The sequence below is a fragment of the Camelus ferus genome, chromosome X (genome assembly GCF_009834535.1).
Source record: "Camelus ferus isolate YT-003-E chromosome X, BCGSAC_Cfer_1.0, whole genome shotgun sequence".
NCBI lineage: Eukaryota > Metazoa > Chordata > Mammalia > Artiodactyla > Camelidae > Camelus > Camelus ferus.
This window is the reverse complement of record NC_045732.1, coordinates 17,993,725-18,014,050: the sequence shown is the minus strand read 5'-3', so window position 1 is coordinate 18,014,050 and position 20,326 is coordinate 17,993,725. Positions and strand designations below refer to the sequence as shown.

Here is a 20,326-nt window from a genome sequence, read left to right as displayed (position 1 = left end):
GTGTCCCATGTTTCTGGGAGCTCTGTTCATTCAGTCATTGGGCATCTACTGGGTGTACATAGTGCAGTGCCCTGCAGATACGCTGGGAATAAAATACAACCCCTGTCCTCAAATAAGGTCACAGTCTAGCTGGGGAAGGAAATGGGCCAACATCAGAAGTATCATGTGATACAAGAAATGCGAAGGGGGAGGGTATAGCTCGGTGGTAGAGCGTGTGCTTAGCATCTGCGAGGCCCTGGGTTCCATCCCCAGCATCTACATTAAAAATAAAAAAATAAGCCTAATTATCCACCCCCCCCCCAAATAAATAAATAAAAAGAAACTGCCACTTTTCCAAAAATGCTTGAACAGCAGTGTGGAAACTTCCACGGTGGTCTGAAGGAAGGAGGAGTGATTTCACTTGTGTGGATGAAGGGAGGGAAAGAAAGAAAAGAGAGTGGGGCAGGGGTCGTGTCTTACAATGGCTCGTGTAAAAGGCTTGGGTGGTAGGGGTGCACTCACGATTTGGCGATCATGATGGGGACTGCATGAGCAACTGTGAACAACCAGATCCTGGCGGGGCAGAAAGAAATGATACAAACTATTGGGGAGGAGGGAAATCCAAGACCAAGTTTGTCTACTCCTGGATTTTACCTAAGGCTGACCTTGGTTGTAGAGTAGGCCTGTCTCTGTGTCTCCCAGGGTTTTCAATAGCATAGTCAGAGGGTAAGGTTGGGTGCGGTGCCGTGTGCCACCATGTCTCCTCTTGAATCTCACAAAGCAGTTCACACCATAGGACCTGCCCATCACAGGCCGGGTAGCCTGAGCAGATGATCAGCCTCATTCCACAGACAAGTGCAAGACTGGCTTCTGGGTCAGCGTTGAGACCAGGCACAGTTAGGTCTGTTAGTCTTGTTTAGTGACTCAGAAGACACCAGAGAACTTGTCCTGAGTTGACACCCGTAGCTGGCACTCCATTTGCAGTTAGGAATTTTCAGATAAACAGCGGTCGGGAGCTGCTCACATCAGCTGTACAGAGGTTGCTTTTGCCCAGGGCAGCCCGCTCTCCCCAGAAATACCATTGTTGGTGAGCACGAAGGGTGCCAGATGTTCATACTCCTTCAAGATGTCCCCACTGACCTAATCACCTAGGAAGAACATTCCAGTGATGTCGACAGGCCCTCTTCTGCCAGTAAATGAAGGATGGATACATATACTTTTAAACCGGAAGTTCCATCCTGGGCCATTCATACATCATTGGCCCTACTAATCAGGGTGACAGGTTAGCAGGGGATTTAGACGAAGAGCATAATGAAAGCTATAAAAAGCAAGGGATCACCTTCAACAAAGGTGAGCAGACACTACATATCATTGTCATCACTTCTTTGGCTGGCAGAGCTTGTACTTTTAGGTTATAATAAGTCTTTCCCCAGGCACACATTATGGATTTTTTTTTTCTAACTGCAGTGAAAAAAGCAACACCAGTTCGGAGGCTCTTGCATGACATACAAAATGAAGCGTGTGTTGGTATTTTAAAAACTGGTACCAGCACATGTAAAGCTATGGTGTTAATAGCTACAAATACAGTATTTTGACCAAAACACAAGTCCTTGGGATCATGTCCCTTTTGAACAGTTTGACCAAACTCACTAAAATGTGATGAGTAAGTTTGGCATCAGATAGAATTCTGATTACTTGAAGCTCAATTGAGAATTTTCCTGTGGTCAGGTATAGGTACTCCAAGACACATAAGAATTTAAAATTTTCAGCTCTTACAGGCTGGAAATCATTGATGGGGATAATTCCATTAATAGAGGAGAATGTGTGGTCTTCAGATTGCAGAAAATTCCTTTCACCACCCATTGCAGACCACAGGCTGTTGAGTATTCCCTTGGCTTAGTAAAATGAGATGAGGAAATTGTCAGATCCCGCCATTCCTGGAAGGACTTCCACACTGGCCACTGGGGAACTGGGAGAATTTTCCAGAAAGGTATTTATGCTGCCATAGTTCAGTTGAGCTCATTAAATAGGTACTGAGAGCCAACCGTGTGCCAGACCCTGTGAAGATGTGAGAGAAAAAGAGGGAATAAATCAGGGAGCAAGGCGGGCACAGTCAGGGACAGGCACATCTACTGCTAACACGAGGACACTGCGGTGAGTCGCCGGGCTAGTAGACGTGGCGGGTTTGGGGGAAGACAGAGTAGGTGGGAGGCTCAACCCAATCTGAAAGGGTCAGGAAAAGCAGGCCTAACATACTAGGAATGAACTGGGTTGGCAAAGAAGGTTGGAAAGAGTCTAGACAGTGCAGAGGAGACCACACGAGTGAAAGTGATTCTGCATGGAGGTGTGAGAGGGTCCAGTGGAATAAATCACTGCTTTTAGGAGGCCTTCAAAACACATGTTCATTGTTTTAAGCATGAAAGTTATTATCATCTTCCATGTAATGCTTTTCTGGTAATTTGGTAATTTTTCTCTCTCTATTTCTCTCCTTTTTTAATGTTTTAATTTCATTCTCTTGTGTCTTTAGAAAAATCATGAGGATGCCAATGATGTTTCACCTGGAGTAATTGCTCTCTTGTCTCCACTACCTTTTATCTCCTCTGAGTGGTCAAAACTGAAACAGTGCCAAACTCCGAAGATGCAGTGCTCTCCCATCACTGTCTATTGGAGTAGCCGTGTTGAGAATCAAGCTGTTTGAATTGATTAAGGTCCAGGTTCATTGAAGAATCAAATAATAATTATTTGCCTCTTTTTCATGAAGCCCCCTTGCTCTCTTTGCTTCCATGTAGATGTTCTTTTTTAACATTATGGAAGGAAACCACTGTGACCCCAAATTTTCTTTCCTGGTCCAACTAGACATAGCAGCGGGAGAAGTTTAAATGCTTCCATTTAAACTAAACCATTTGGAAACCCAGAACAGGGCCTTTCCTTTCCACCACCTTCAAACACCTGCCAATGGTCAATTTTCCTTGCATCTCTGGGGTCTAAGAACGATGCTGGCATCCCCTTCTGCTATTCTGTGATTGCAAGAAGCTATCCACAGAGAGGAAGAGCCAGGCTGTGAAAAGGAAGAAGAAAAATAGCCCAACACCTTTTAAATCCATCTTGATTCCTTTAGCTTTGATTTTTGTGCCTTTCCACCTGCTCTCCACCAGAGTGTTTTCTTGTAGACCGCCCCTCCTTCCCCACCCCTGCCACTCCGCCGCCGCCACCAGTTAGAGTTTCTGCCAGTTGAGTCCTTCTGACTGGATTCTTTTCCCTAGCAGCGTCCACGCCTGGCTGTGGCAGCTCTGCTTGTCAGGAGTCAGTACCTACCTACGTCTTCGTCTGCCTTGGGGACTTTGAGTGTTTCTGAGTAACTCCGAGACTTGGCTGGTAGATTTTCACAGCATCAGATACTGATTTGAAGCCATCTGGTACTGATCAGTCCAGAAGAAGTTTTGAATGAGAGTTCCTGGTGACTGTGATTAAATGTTTTCAAAGGCTTTAACTGATGGAGTCTGTCAGCCAGACAGAACCAGAAGAGGACTTAAATTGGATAGAAGTGAGATTTGCGGAGTTGAGGTGCCGGCATACTCCTTCCCCTCCCAGGTTCAGGATGACTTGATAGGTAGACTCTGCGAAGTTGTCCAGATAGGGAACCAAACATCATCTTTATTCCCAGTAAAATCTGGATAAGAGCAAGTGACTTGTGTCTGAGACCTTTGGGGCTTCTTAATATTTCCCCCACTTCATTAAACATGTCTGGGCAGGGCTAGACAGCCATAGGCATCCTTTGCAAAGGCAGGCGTATTACCTCATGGCAGAAGAGGAGAGAAAAAAGCCCAGAAGGGTGTGAGCTGAGCGTGTTCAGTTTCTTGAATTATCCCCTCCAGCAGGATGCCATCCTTCCCCTCTCCCGTCCACCCCCAGGGATGAGGGAGGAGGGCAGAGTGCAGCCGGCAGTGTTGCCTCATGGGGACCTTGGAGAGGGGTCTGGATGCTCCTTTAATATTCCCCAGCGTTTTGTTCTCTTAACCTACTGAAGTTGACACATAGCAGTGACTGCCCCCCACCCCCCCACCCCCCAGGGAAGAAGAGGGGAAATTTATCAGCCAGGACCTCCTCTCACCAAAACTAACTTCTGTTCTCTGGGATAAATTTTCCTAACCAGAAAGATCTGAAATGGGTACAGAGAGTATTTTCATTAAATTAACAGCAAGACACACCCATATTCTAGACTGCAGATTGACTTCCTGCCTTGTTCCCTGTCAAAAATATTTCCAGCCATGTTGAGAGGTGTCTAAGAAGCCCAAGTGATAGGATAAGAAATATCTGAATTTTAAAATATCCCCAATTTGAACATACCCCATCATCAGATTTCTAAGAAGAAAGTGAAGTTCTGATCTAAAACCCTTTGCCTTTATAAGCCAAGTCAAAAGAAATTCTCATTAAAACTTACATTCTCAATAAAATCCCAAAGCATCCTTCTCCAGTGGAAATTCTGCTTTGCTTGGGTAGAATATGGACTTTTCTTTTTCTTTATAAGCACAGTAGCCTGGGTTGCCTCCCCTGGACTGGATGTGGCTCTATAAGGACTGCCAAACTTGAATTCATTCTACCCCGATTCTCATTTGTCTCATTTTAAAAACATCCCAGAAGATAATAGGAGACACATTTATTGCAATAGCAGCCCTGGTTCCATGAAATTTTGTTGCACAAGCAAAATCTCCAAGCCCTAGAGCAGTTACGTCTGCAGAAAATCGATGTATGTGGTCAAGCCCCAGCGCATTAGCGTGGTTGGGAGAACAAAGCCCTGCATCTGTAGTCTTCCATCCTCTGAGGGGAGACACTTGTGCCTTCTTGAAAACTTAGTTGCTTCTCTTGGTGGCAGCTCCAGGTGCCAGGTCTTAAGAACATCCTCCACCCAATTACTGAAGGCTAAGAAGAATATGGAAAGGAGTTCTTCTGACCAGTACACAGAGAAATGCGAATTATAATAATGTGCTACCACTTAACACACTTTAAGTTGACAAAAATTGGAAAGTTGGGTATTGTCCATCTTTATCTTTGAGGGCAGGGGTTGGTAAACCACAGCCTGTGGGTCAAATCTGGCCCATCACTTATTTTTGTAGGGCCTTTGAGATGAGAACTGTTTTTATATTTTTAAATGGTTGAAAAAATTCAAAAAAATAATAGTGTTTTATGACATGTGAAAATTATATGTAGCTCAAATTTCAGTGTCCAAAAATAAAGTCTTATTAAAATACAAAAGAAATGAATTTATGGAAAAAAAGAAAGTTGGGTATTGTCAAGTGCTGGCAAGGATGGGAGGAGATAGAAGCTCCGTGCATGGCAGGTGAGTGTAACTGTATGCATTGTGGCGAGCAAGCCAGCATTACTTAGTGAGGCTGTGACACTGCATATAGGATATGCCCCAACCATTCTGCTCCTAGATATTTACTCTAGCAGAATTTCACCGAGTAGACATTTGATGGTGGTCATTCCAGCATCATGGGTGGTAGAAAGCAGTCAGAGATGATGTAGGTTTTGACCACTTAACAGAATGGATAAATAAAACATGTTGGTTACATATTGTGGAAACGATATGGCTGCTGGAAGCTCTGGATTATATTTACTTATAGCTATATTATTAGATCTCAGGAAATAATGTGAAATATGTGAGAACAAGGAAACAGTTTAGCACACAATACCACTTTATTTTTCAAAGACACCTGTCTTTCTAAATAAACATACAGAAGGTACATTGGAGGAATGTTTGTTATGTATGCTTGATTGAGAGCCGATGGGGGAATGGGGTTGAGATGGGGGATGTTGGAGAAAAAATACCCAACAAGAGGGACTTTCATGGGTGTATGTGAGCATGTGCTGTAGACCATGGCGTGATGATGTATGATGAATTCAGTTCTGTGTACCCACGGCAGTGGAGGGGGCTGTGTAATAAGAGAGAGACAGAGAGAAAGAGAAAGAGGGATTGGTTGGTTGATTTGTGTCCAGCAAGAGCTTTTAACTTACTTAGTGTAGGTGGCCTCCTGTGGGTGACTGAAGGGATTCTAGGATGCTGTCGCACATGCCAAAAAACCTCCGTTACATTATCTGAACTGTGCCATTGGAGAGTCAGTCCTTTGACAGTGTGATAGATTGAAAAGGGCATGGACTGTGCGATCAAGCAAACCTGGGTCCAGATTTTGGCTCTGTTGTTTAGTATGTCTGTGGCCTTAGGAAGATGTATTCTTGCCCCTTTATTTCCTCATCTGCTAAGTGGGTATAATAATGCATAGTCTTTGAATTATTTGTATGATGTGTAATGTGCCTGGCAACAAACAGGGTACTTCCTAAATATTTGTTCCCTTTTCCCTTATCTGCTGCCACATTCCTTTTTATCATTAGGCTTTAGTGACAGCAAATCTCTAGAACTTCTTGGGATGGGGAATGAAAATGGCTAACAGCTTTTGTGGGCTTACAAGCTACTAAATTCTAAGTCAGAGCTGTCCAATAAAAACATAATGGAAGCCACATGTCATTCAAAATGTTCAGTAGACACACTAAAAAAGTAAAAAACAGGTGAAATTAATTTTACTAGTACACTAACCCAGTTATCCAAAATAATATCATTTCAACATATAACCAATAGAAAATTATAGTAAGATCTAAGTCTTTGAAATCCAGTGTGTTTTTTTTTTTAAATTTACAGCATGTCTCACCTCACAGCAGCCCCATTTCCTGTGCTTAGTAGCCACATATGGGTAGTGGCAACTGTGTTGGACAGTGAGGTTCTGGTTGCTTTACACGCATCACTTGTTTTACTCCAGATTTCACTTGGGTGCCCTGGAAAACAGAGCCTAAGTCACGTCTCAGGTGCAGTCCCAGGGTAGCAAGAATGAGGGAAGGGGAAGTGAGACAGATGCTTGGTGACACAGAATGCCCGTTCAGAAAACTGTGCCTTGGGACTTTCTCATGAAGGATTAAAGAGGAAGAATTTTTCCATCATTCTACATCTTCCCTTTTTTTTCTGGCCAGAGTCTGCCCCATGGGGGCTAATTCCCTGCCCTTCTGGATGGTTCACCAGCCCTTCAGGCAGCCTCTGAGGAGGCCACACCCGCATCTCGGAGCTTCCATCGTCATCCCAGTCTGGGCGTAGAGGTCTGTCAGGTGGAGCCCAGACTCTGGAGCTGCCATAGCTCCCACCACTGTAGGGGTGATCAAAGCCATTCAGAACTTGACAGCCAGCCAGGAGGGGCCGAGGCAGCTAGAGGTGTCAGCAGTGACAACAGTCATGGCACTGAGGGGTCTCCATAAGTGGCCAAGAGCTCCAAAGCCAGTGAGGCTGAGAGACTCTGAGGAGGCACATAAAATGTGCCCAATAAAGCAGGAGGGAACCGAGGCCTCATGAGATGAGTGGCTTTCCCACGGTTATGCATCTAGTCAGTGACAGAGCTGACCTTCTAACTAGATGTCTGGCTCCAGACTTTGTCCTCTTAACCATAAGCTTCCACAGGTCCTTACCAGTTCAACACAACCCAGTATAAATCAGATTTTCTGCTGAGAGCAGTTTTCCCCCCATGGAAACTTTAAAGACAGAGAGGAGAGGAGAGGTGGATGTTGAAGAGGGAATTCTTGACCCATCTGTCATTTTGCTAAGGAGCTGACCACTTCCTATTTCCCAGGAATTCATGAACAGTCCCCCGCCCTGGATGGGGATAAGTGCGGACCCCTTCCATAGGTCTCCAGCCCTTCAGCAGGCTTGTCAACTCTTCAGTTTCTCAGGACTGTTGCTGAATAGGAAGGAACTTCCCCTCTTCTTGTTTGTGGGGAGACAGGTGGTCATATTTGGTACTTTTGGAGCCTCCTTGTATACTTACTTTATTTAGATCGGTTGGTGTAGTAAGCTTGGGAAGTTGGGGGTTGATCAAGGAAGAGACAGGTTTCTGAGAGGCAGTAGCCCCCAAGCTCTGTTTAGTGGTGCTTCGACAGGGTTGCATGAGAAGGGAAGTCCCTCACAGTCGGAGACCATCCGGTGACAGTGGTGCAAGGCCACCATCCAGGAGAGGAATAGGGCAAGGGAGCTCCCTGGGGAGTAAGAGAAATTGGGGAGGGGCTTACATGTCTAGGTGATGTCACTCAGCAACAAGGTGGAGAGTCTGGGTCAGAGAGCTCCAAAATGCAGCTGCAGTTTGGGGTCTTTTGTAGAGAGAGGGTTTGTTTTTATTGGCTAACAGATGTTGGGTATAGTTTCGCAGGGTATGTAAAGTAGGTAGGCTCTAAATGGCCAAAAATATGTTCATTTGGAATATATTTAAAGCAATTGGATGTGTGAGAATTTGAGTTGGGCTCCAGTGGGCTTTGGGCTGAGTCCTAGGTTGCTGTGAAGAAGTCAACAAGATGGGCACCATTTTCATGTAATACACATTGGCCATCTCAGGCCCGATTATATAATAGCTGGACAGGAAGCTTTCCATTCATTCACCTGTTGCATTGCTGTAATGAGGTATTAGGATGTGAATGAAGTTCTTAAGGCAGCAAGAGTCTGGAATCCCTGATGGTAGGAGACCCTTTTCAGAGACAGGCAAGACCTCCTCTTCCCTTTTCTTCTGGGATTTCCATTTGAATCAGAACGTCAGGCAGCAGTAGACTTGAGAGAGCAGCTCTCCAACTCCACAACTTTGTAGGTGAGAACGTAGCAACTCAACTAGGTGAAAAGTCATAGCTCATTGTGGATGGAACCCAGACCAAACCTCGAGGTTCCTGAATTTTGCCCCATTTTATTTGCACAGTAGCCCTGCCTCCTCCTGCCGTTCAGCCTTTGTACATAAGCTGGCTGAGTGGGTCTCTCTCCAGTTTGGGAATGCTTTAGCTCAGTTTCTTGGAAGGAAGCTTCAGAATGAACCTCCCTTTCTTTCTACACCAAAAGGGCACCTTGAGTCACATGTCTGTACAAGCAGACACCTCGACTGTGTCAGAACATCCTGCAGATGATCATATAGGAGAAGCCCTGTGCTGTAATAAATTTCCCCTTAGTCGTAAAATTGAAGGTTCATATCTACATGAAGGTATGTCCCTGGAGCTCCATAAAATCCTATCTTTGCCAAATAGTTTCCCATCTCGATGTACTTTCTTTCAAGAACTCTTTAAGCCTCTTAGTAAATAACAAATTAACTAGTAGAGATTGAAAGTATTATAAAGCCCTGTGAGGAATATTCTAGCATTGGTGAACAGATTTGCTGACTTAGCCGTGAAACACGTTACCCACGATTGGGAGATAAGCCATACGAAGGCTCCCTGTTGGCATATTTGGGAGTCTCTTGTGATTTTATTGTACTGTTGCCTTTGGAGTATTATGGATGGATTATTCATATAAGAGATGGGCATTTGTTCTTTCTCTGGTTTTAATTTGCCAAAAATTAGAACATCTGTAACCCAGTTAGGGGAAAAAATGCTGACTCAAAGGGTGAAGAAATCAAAGTGCACTTTCACAATTAACATGTCTCTGATTAGATTTCAGGACTGTGAGTCATGTCAGCATCCTTATTCCCTTCCCCTTTAACTCTTCTCTCCTCACTCTCCCTCCCCCAAATACGGGGTGAGAAGGAGAGGGACTAGAGTGTTAACTATTGACTAAAGTGCTGCTTGAAAAAGGATGCTCTCAAGACCAGACTGTAGAACGATTTGGCTATGTCCAAAATGCCTGGTCGACTGGACAGCTTGATGGTTATGATTTCCCACAATCCTTTATGGTTGATAGAAGTTCAAAACATTGTCTGGCCTTCTCGAACCCTCAGCCTATACAGAGTCACTGGCATTTTGCCTGAGTTCCTTGTCTTCTCTTTGTGTAGCACTTCATGTAGATGTCAAAATATGATTACAGGCTTTGAATCCTCCCCACCATGCCTTTGGCACTGAGGATGGAAACTAATCTCTCCCACTCCTTATCGGAATTCTTGAAAATAATCAAGAATTCAGAAATCCAAGTGCTTTAGATCGGGGGCAGAAGACTTACCCTTTGGTTGAAGAGCTTCAGCCTGTTCTAAACAATGAGAGTTGGAAGTTGGCTTTAAATAATGCGGTAAATCTACTTTTGTTTCCTCAAAACCTTAAGATCTCCAGGAAGGTATGGTTCTCCACACAGGGGCCGTGGGTCCGGCAGTAAGTTCCTTGAGTGTGTATGGAGGTGTGAGTGATGGAGAGAATGGGTCTGTGCTGGTGGGTTTTCTGTCCAGTGCAAAACCCAGTAGGCTATGAGCCTGGGAAGATGAGGACATGGGGCAGCGCAGTGGGAGATGTCCTGGATGCTGGCAAGAACTCCTGCAGTCGGTCTTCTTCTCTTAGTTGAGGCTCTTGAGCTCGTGAGTGAAATTTTGTCCACGGAGGCTCTTCTTGTGATCAACAGGAAGAGAAGCAACCCGAAATATACCCAAGTATATGTGCAAACTCAGTGATGAAGAAGATGGTCATCAGTTGGGAAAAAGAGAAGAATGAGTCACCTGGGAGGACTGGTTGACCATTCATAAAAAGAAACCAGTTTAGATCATGATCTCACATCTCCTAGGAAAATAAATTTGACATAGATCAAAGAATTAAAGTTCCAAAATTTTGAACGAGAAAAACACAGGCAAATATTTCATGGGGTCTTTGCATGGGGAAAGACTAAGTTTAAAAGCCTTTGGAAGGAAAAGATTGATAGATTGTCAGAAATGCCAGGAATGAAATTAAAGGACAAAAACAAACTGGGAGATTTTTACAACAACTATTATTAAGGACAAATAGCCTTATTTTAGTTAAAAAAAAAAACCCTTTCATATAAATTGATAAGAGAAGCACCAAAGACCCTTAACCCCACACCCCCAAATTCTCTGCTCCCTTTCTGAGTCACACTTTGCAGAAGATTTGTCTCTATGTCTCGCCACTTCCCTACCTCCTTGAGGCTCTCAACCTAACAGCCGCCCCATCAGTGCACTGAGTTGTTACTCAGTTCTCTGTGGCCAAACCCAGAGGTCTTTGTTTTTCTTCCTTTCCGTGGGTTCAGCGCTTCCTCCTTCTTCATACCCTCTCTCCTTTCTTTGGCTTCTGAGATAATACATTCTTGTGTCTCTGGATGCTCTTTGCTCCTTCTCAGTTTCTTTTCTCAAGGAGGTACCATTTCCTCTACCAGACCCATAAACACTTGAGTTCCCTGGATCTCAGTCCTGAATTCTCTCTCATTGAACATCATCTCCCTAGGTGATCTGATCCATCCCATGGATTTACATACCATTTGCACTCTTAAAACTTCCAGGTTTATTTCATCTTTTATTGAGTTATAATTTATATATAACATTATATTAGTTTCCAGTGTACAAGGTCATGGTTTGATATTTGTATATATTGTGAAATGATCACCACAATACACAATAAGCCTAGTTAACATCCATCACCATACATAGAGTTTGTGTGTGTGATGAGAATTTTTAAGATTTACTCTCTTGGCAACTTCCAAATGTCTCCCACTTATAAACAACTTCCACACTTATATTTATAGCACCAGCCTCACCTCTGAGCTCTGTGTGGACTCATATATTCAGCTGCCTACTTGGCATCTCCATTTGCATGATTCCCAGGCATGTCAAATTTAAAATGGCAAAAGTTGAAGTTTTGTTCCCCTACCTGCACCTGCCTTGACAGCAAATAAAAACATGTTTCCCTTCCAGTCTTCTCCATCTTATTGAATGAATGGCCCCGTCACTCACTGCTCCCAGGGGAAACATGGTGGTCGCCCTTAATCCTTCTCTTCCCCCACCCACATCCAGTCCATTAGCAAAACTTTTCTATTTCCAAAATATATTTTAAATCTATCTCTTTCTCTCCTATCCCTGGCCCAGCCCTAGCCAGCCCCACTGCAGCAGCCTTTTCTGGGGGCTCCTCTCTCCTTTTCCCTCCCTTCCAGCTCTCCACATAGCAGCTCAAGACATCTCTTTACAATAAAAATTAGATCAGTGTGTTCCTATTGTGCTTTAAAGAAATCCCAAATACCTTACTTTGACCCACACCAAACTGGGTCTTTTCTAACTCTCTGAATTTACTTCATGCCATTCTTTCCAGCCTCCTCTTCTTGTCTGTTTATAACTCTCCTCTCAGTGTCTGGATCCTCCAAGCTCTTTACTGCCTCAGGGCCTTTGCACATGCTGTGCTCCTTTCTCTGCTCAGAAGCCTCTTACCCCCAAATCTTCTCATTTGAGGCCTTCCTTAACCCCCCCCCCATTTTATCTTCTCCCTCTGTACCCTATTTGTTTCTTTTATAGCATGTGTAATTTCATATTTAACTTGTTAAATTGTCTTTGTTACTAGAAATTAAGCCACAAAGGCTGAGCAGATCTATTATTCACCAATATACATACCCAATGACTAGCACACTACAAGCTCTCAGTCAATACTTCTTGAATGAGGGAGCTAAGTAATAAATAAATGAAAGCCTAAATAGGTTAATAAGCAGATATTTCAAAAAAAAGGGAAATACAAATGGCCTAATTCATACACATAGAATAGTGCCTAGTGTATATAAGCCCTCAATATATTTAGTTATTGTTATTCTTATGTTAATAAAATGTAATAGCATTTGTTAAATTAATAATGGTATCACCCAAACTAATAGATTGTCAAAGGAGATAATCAATTTCTGCTTCTTAAATAGCTAAGATTAAAAAAAAAAGATGGTCAACATTTTGGTGAGATGGGCACTTCTTACACGTAGTTACCAAGTGATTTGACCAAAAAGTTTGGATGAAAGCAATTCACTGATTACAACAATTGATCAAAATGATTTTTTTGTTCAAAAACAAATACTGCTAGACCAGTTGTTCAGATAATTGGTATTTGTACTGTGGAGGTGGTGCCTTTAAACTTTTTTTTTTAAGGTTAAGCTCTTTTCCTTATTTTGTCTTTTTGTCTATCTTTTTGACAAATTTCAAGTTTGTTTGTTTGCCTTTTCTTTTTTTTTTTTTTTCCCCTAGCAATTAATCCTTCCCTTCTACTCTTAGACTAGGATACATTGTGGCGGGGATCTAAATGTGTAACAATAGGGGATTTGTTAGGGTGAGTTAGCTTCTAACAATAGAGATTACATGAGGGGGGAAAAAAGCCAATACTTGGAGCACATAATGAGTTGAAAAACTGCCCTGTGATACAGCAAAATCATCAAGACCAGAAAAACCAACGACTAGTGGTAGACATGTTCAGGAAAATTGCTGTTCAGTCACGTGATCATGTTGACCAGCTCGCTTTTGGCCACATTGCATTTGGCCTTAAACCTGTAGCTATATCAAGAGCCCTTAAAATGTCTAGACCTTTAGACCCCAACTTTCACTGTGAAGGAAAAAAGTAGAAAAGTGGGCAAAGATTTTTGTGCATAGTCATCAGAAGTTAGCAATGGTGCAAAACCCAAAAACCACCATAAAACAAAATGTCCAACATTAGGGGGATGATCCAACATGAGAGTGAGGGTCCCAGAATACTGTTTCATTCTTTTATAAAATACTGAGGGTTTGCACTTGTTAGTATAGTTCCTTAGAGTAATTTGCTTAAGCAACATATAGTAAGATGGAGAATTTGAGTGCATTTCCTGAAAAATCACTAAATCATAAAGGGTTTTTGAAATCGGTTCCAAAAAAGATGTGAAAGCATTTATGACAGCTCTGACATGTGACAAATTGCTGCCACTTGCTTTTAGGGAAGGCCAGCATGGTGGCAAAATGAGCAGCATTCGGGGGTAAATGAGTGGGGGGCAGTTATCTGTGAAAGATGCTCATACATAGCAATCAACGTAGCGTGCTTTTTTCTTTTTCTTGAGGATGTTTTTTTAAGCCACATGGTTTCCATGTGGAAGTGATTTCTCTTCCTAATTAAGATCACGTTTATGAATAAAAGCAGAGGAAGGAAGCCAGCTTAACATGGGTATCACACCAGAAGCCAGGGAAAGCGGGAGGTCTTTGAAGGGTAAAAGATGAAGGTAGTTGGGGTTCGGAAGGAAGTGATTTTGTAGACCTTGTGTTTTGTCTTGGTTGTTTTGCGGTCATTTATTGGAGTCATGTCTTGAAGGGGCTCATTACAGGTTTAATTCTGACATATTTATTGAGAAAAAGAGACAAGACTTGTTTGGGTTTAGTAGCACCCCTGTTGTAGGTTAGCCAAAATTTACCCTTAACATCTCATGAGGAGTTATGTCACTTAACTTCTCGAGGCTTTGCCTACATACTTGAACTGTAAGGTTTTAAGCCATTGGGCTTTTAAAATACTAAAACCCTTCAAGACGTTTCCCAAATGCTTTTGACAGAGAATTAAGAAATAAGAAGATGCACAAAAGAGGAATAGCTTGGGATTTTAGGATCTGTGCAGGCAGTATTAATCAGCACCAAAAGACGGAAAGGGAAAAGAAAACAATGGCACTGATGGAATGTAGGTGCGTTAGTTCTGTTCATGCTGAAACAAAGAGGAATGTCTTATTTTAGGTTGCCATGGACCAATTTATTTTAATCCTGTGGAAATAGATACATTGATAGCTAAGTTTTAACCAAAAAAGAATGATTTGCTGAATTATATTTTCATTCTATTTTGAGAGTCCATTAAGACTTTAATACTATACATAAAAATAAAACAGAACACAGGAGAGAGTGCGTCTAATGGTGACATTTCTTTATAGTTAAAATTAAGTCCAGGTTTGCTCAAAGTACAGTTGACACCAGTCGTATCATCCTTGAGTTAAATGAACATAATTTACCTTTGGCATTTCAACAGAGTTACCATGGAAGATCACAATTTTAAAAAACAAAACCTACCTGCTTTGCAAAAACTACGTATGCATACATGTGTGTATATATATCCATACATTTACGTACACACACACTCATGAGAACAGCTTTCAAGTTGAGTTTTATCTCAGTTTAGATAAATGAAAATAGAGTAATACACATTTAGGTTTTGGGTAGTAGATTATTCAAGACATGTTATATTGAAACTTTCAACAATCTGATTTTCAGTACAAAAAGGACACTACAGATATTGTGAAAAACACCTTCAACATGAATTAAAAATTTCCCTTTAACCCTTTTCACGCTGTAAAGTAATACGATATATTTTTTGGCCTTATAATGTCTCTCACTGGTTTCTGTTTAAAATCTTGTAAACGAATGCATAAACACAGAAGTCTGCATCTGTATGCACATGCGCGTATCTGTGTCGTTGCAGTATTGGAGAGAGACGTTACTGTTTGGGGGGCAGTACGGATTAGACTGAGAAGCTAGAGGCGGGAAGAAAAGAAGAGCCAGGAGGGCAAAATTGATGACTGAGATTGAGGACAAAATAGCACATGTTAACCAGCGGCTCGCCATGTGCTCCCAGAGCCCTGGGGGCTCCCCCCGCCCCAGCCACATTCTCACTTCTCTACAGCTCCAGTCTGAGAAATCAGAAAGAAATTCAAACAATTACCGTGCAGAGGAAAACATTAATGTTCTGACTCAGAACTTCAGAACCAGAAATACACTTCAACCTCAGTGAAGTCCCAAGCCCAGATTTTCAGATAAGTGAACTAAGCCCAGAAGAAGAGAAATGCTTTGCTAGCCAGCAGGGAAAGTAATACTAGCCTGAAAGTCTCCTGGTTTCCAGGTCAGGATGATTTTTATGACTACCTTCTGGGAGAGGACTAGTAACAGTCCAGCCAAGAGCCTCTCTGTGATGAATGTACTGGTGGGGATACTGTGTGTGCCATGAAGGCAGAGGTTAGGAAAGAAGCTTAAACCAAACAAGGATTCTTTTTCTGGAAGACAGCAAAATATTGCCCAGGAAGAGAAGTCATCTGATACTATGTGAGGTTTCCCCTTGATCTTTTTAGAAGATCCTTTCCAGATGCTGCCTTACACACTAATAATGCCAGAGAATCGGATCCCGCATCCCCCAGGTCCTGCCCTCACTTTATGTGTGTTCCACGCTCTTCAGATTGATTGTGAATCTCTGGCCTCAGGTTGCACTTGGTGTCACAGGTCTCTCTGGTTTCATTTATGTATGCACAAGGGGATTTGCTTTTCCAGTCTTTGAAGCTGTGTGCATGCAGCTTGACTTCAAAGCTGTGTAAAACCATCTCCCACACCATTTAAAGCCCAAAGCTTCAATACAGGAGATATTTGGAGGAAAGGGAACAGTCTTCTGATAGCATTATTTACAGTCCCCTACTCTGCAATTCAATGTACAGGCATACACCAAATCATCTGCTACATGTCGGTAAAGATATTGATGAATACGCTATATATACTCTTAATAAATTCCTTACTATACATGAGGTTTTCTATTTTGAAGCATCATTCACTAAATATTTATTGAATGCCTGCTATGTGACAAGGAACTGTGTGTTGACTCCAGGTGAAAAGGGCAGAAATGTCCACGTCCTCATGGAGTTTACATAATTATTCTCTGCAAAATGATGCCTTTATCAAGGATAGTTAATAATTCTGGGCTCTGGATTCCCTCTTTTGGTCTGTTTACACATGCATGTTTTTAATGAATGTAAGCTTGTTGTTAAAATATAACATAAGCACAGAAAGGTACACAAGTCCTTGTGTACAGCTCAGCGGAGTTTCACCAAGTGAACACATCTGGGAAACCAAGGAACAGAACGTTGCCAGGCTCCAGAAGCCCCCTTTTAAACCCTATTCAGTTACTAACCTTCCCAAGCTGTTCTGACTTCTGATACCATAGATTCGTTTTGGCTTGTTTTCAACTTTATAAACCATCATGTGGTATGTGATCTGTGTCTGCTTTCATTAGTTCAATATGGTGCTTCTGAGAGTCATCTGAGTGGTTGCATATCTTTGGGTTCATTCACTCCCCTTGTTGTGTTGTAGTCCATTGTGTATTACAGTTCATTTATCCATTCTCTTGTTAAAGGCATCTGGAATATTTCCAGCTTGGGGCTGTTACTGACAGCGTTACTATCAAGATTTGAGTACGTGTCTTTAGGTGAACGTTTCTGTTGGGGGTGCACCTACTGAGCTGGAACGCTGGGTCGTAGATGATGTACTCATCGGTACTACCTACTGCCAAGCAGTGTTCTGAAATGTTTATACCAAGTGATAGTCCCACCAGCAGCGTTCGAAAGTTCCAGTTATTCTACATCCTTGCCAAATTTGGTGTTATGTACTTTTTCATTTTTATGTGTTTTTTTTAAGTTAAAAAAGTAAGTAGAACAGAACCACTGGGACTTTGATAAACAATGGAACATCATAAAGTTTATAGCAACAGTGATAATCCCTTGGATTTTGGTCTGTGCCAGTGGTTCAGAATGGTATTATATTGAATTACAAACTCAGCTTAACTGTTGATGGAATCAAAGCCATTGTTTACAGTGGAAAATCCTGCAAAAGTTTGTCTTTCTTACATTTGGAGTTGTGGCTTTCCCAGGCCAGCAGTGTTGAACCACCTTTTTTTTTTCTTTTCTTTTTTTTTTTTGCAAGAGAGTCAGGTTAGAACAAATAAAAATATTTACAGGCTACTCTTTTTGAATTTCAAAATGGACATGGCTTTATTGAGACCTGGGGAAGAAACATATATTTGATGTGCGTTAAGCTACAATGTTAAGTAGAAGACGGGAAGTGAGAAATTTGGAGCAGCTGTTGACCAGTAAACTATTGACATGGGATCATATTTGACAAATGGCTGTAGGAAGACAGTGATCATCCTGAAATTAGCTTGCCAACCATATTGTAAAGCTAGAAGGGCTAACTTTTAGACCGAGACCCCTAACAGGGATCAATATTGGCAGCCCATCGCCCCCACTTTAACAGCACTTCCCAAGGAAGAATTGTAAATATAATGGAGCCAAGCCCATCCCAGAAGGGCCCAGCTGCAGTAAAAATGAACCTTATTCTTGGAAAGATGCTGATGATTTCCTTTCTCTTTTCAGTCCAAGATTTACACTTACACACCAACCTTATATTTGGACTTCAAATTGGACCAAGGAGCAAAACATTCCCAGCCTATTCCTAAAGGTATGGTGGTTTCTGGGGTCTGGTGATCATTTCAGTGGGGGGAAGAAACCAAGGGGCTGCTTTCTCTGAAATGTACTTGTTTCTGGACCTCAACACAAAGTTCTATGAACCTTGTTTCGGTTGAATTATGTTTAAATTAGCAAATACTGCTGGAGCTTTTCAAGTTGAGAAAATGGGGACGAATTCACAGACTGTTAGGGCCAGACCGTCGGGGCTACCCCCTCGTTTTATAGGTGTGAACACTGAGGTGCAACAGATTAGCTACTTGCTCAAGGCCACGTATACCCACATCTCCTGACTTTCAAGCCACTTTTGACGCTCAGAGTTCCTGGAGACAATCCAACCTGTGTTACTAATGAACCAGTGCATTCTTGATTAACATACAGCTTTTGTTATGGAGGGATATACTTTTAAGTCAATATTTAAATCCAAAGAACATTTAGAAAACTCTCAAGTATTTAAGGCCCGTTTTATTTTTTTAAATGGCTTCCCCTGAGGTCACTAGGCAGTAACCTCAGACCCAGTCTTTTCTTCTTTGGTTTTCTCATTCTGGCTATTTTTTAAAATGAATATATGATATATAATTTTATTTATTTATTTATTTATTGAAATATAGTCGATTTACTATAATGTTGTGTTAGTCTCTGGTATATGGTGCATAGTGATTAGACTTACCATAGGATCCAGCAATCCCGCTCCTGGGCACACATCTGGAGGAAACTCTAATTTGAAAAGATACATGCATCCCAATGTTCATAGCAGCACTATTTACAATAGTCAAGACATGGAAGCAAGCTAAATATCCATCAACAGATGATTGCATAAAGAAGTTGTGATTATATATATATATATATAGAGAGAGAGAGAGAGAGAGAGAGAGAGAGAGAGAGAGATACGTCTGCAGTGGAATATTACTCAGCCGTAAGAAAGAATGAAGTAGCAGGGAGGGAAATAGCCCAGTGGTAGAGTGCATACTTAAGTGTGCATGAGGTCCTGGGTTCAATCCCCAGTACCTCCATTTAAAAAAAAGAAGAACAAAATTATGCCATTTGCAGCAACATGGATGGACCTAGAGATTATCATACTAAGTGAAGTAAGCCAGAAAGCAAAAGACAAATACCATATGATACCACTTATATGTGGAATCTAAAAAAAGAAAGGAACTCATTCTGGCTATTTTTAAGTACAGAAAAATTTTTTACATTAATGTAGTTAAACATATGCCTACCTTTATACCTAATTTTTGTAACAATAAGTGTGATAGCACATGTGCTCTAAGTTTTAGTGCCATGGGTTTTTCTTTTACTTTTGAGTTTGCTTCCCTCCAGACCCTTTTCCTCCCTCATAGCAGTATCCTCTCTGTATATCACAGATCTGGGGGATATCCCAGCTAGATCCTTGAATTAGATCTTGCAGTGTTTTTCCCCACACTTTCTTTTCTACACTAACATATATGTGCATGTAAATATACATGTATACAGGATTCTTTTGTCCTTATTTTACTAAAATGGAGTCATAAATACATTTTTGCATCTCACTTTTATGACCAAACAATACGTCATGGAAATCCCTCCCAGTCTGCTAGTAGGCTCTGTTTAATGGCAACGTTCTACACCATGGGTTGACTCCAATGGATTGAACGCTTCCCTATCAATGGGTGCTCCCTTTGTTCCCAGTGCTTGGCTGCATTCTTTACACTCATGTACTTCCATAGGGGAACTTACGTTGATGCAACAAGTTTCCAGGGATGATCACAAAATTTATTATGTTTAATTTTGAAAGACTGTCGAGTTGCAACCCCAAAGGGCAGTCACAGTTTCCATCAGCAGTGTATAAGCTACCAGTTTCTCCATGAGCCCACCAACACTAAGGGCATGGTTCATGTTAATTTGGGCTCGACACTTCGCCACCACCCCATATTGCCTTTTAGGAGAATGTGTTACCTGTCAGTTAACAAAGCTGTACTCCTATATTATTTTTATCATTATGGATTTTAAACCTGAAATTTGTTTTCAGAAACATTTTTGGAGGCATACGAAGATGAATAGCTTAGAAATGCATGTTTATTGTTGAGTCCCTGAAAACCCACTTTAAACAAGTCTTTATGAACCCAGTTCCAGTTATGAAGCAGAAGAACTTGTCTTTTCCAATGTATCACTTCCAGTTATAGTGTGTTTTACACACACACACACGTCTCATCCATGCTTGATTGCGTTAGGTGACAAATCTAAAGTTTGAGGTTTCCCTGTCCAATACCAGACAAACAATTAATTCAGATATTATAAAACACTTATTATAGACTCAATAGTACTGGCGGCCTGTAATCTGACAGGCTGGTAAAA

At 41.8% G+C, this 20,326-nt stretch overlaps 1 protein-coding gene across 3 annotated transcripts in view; it reads left to right on the top strand.

Moving 5' to 3' along the window:
• Positions 1–20,326, top strand: part of PIR (pirin) — a 92,395-nt gene that overhangs the window by 38,044 nt on the left and 34,025 nt on the right. For all 3 annotated transcript variants that reach the window (XM_014567260.2, XM_014567261.2, XM_006194199.3), the window contains exon 6: positions 17,900–17,984. In XM_014567260.2, coding sequence (XP_014422746.1) covers positions 17,900–17,984 — 85 coding nt within the window. The remainder of the gene's footprint in view (positions 1–17,899; positions 17,985–20,326) is intronic.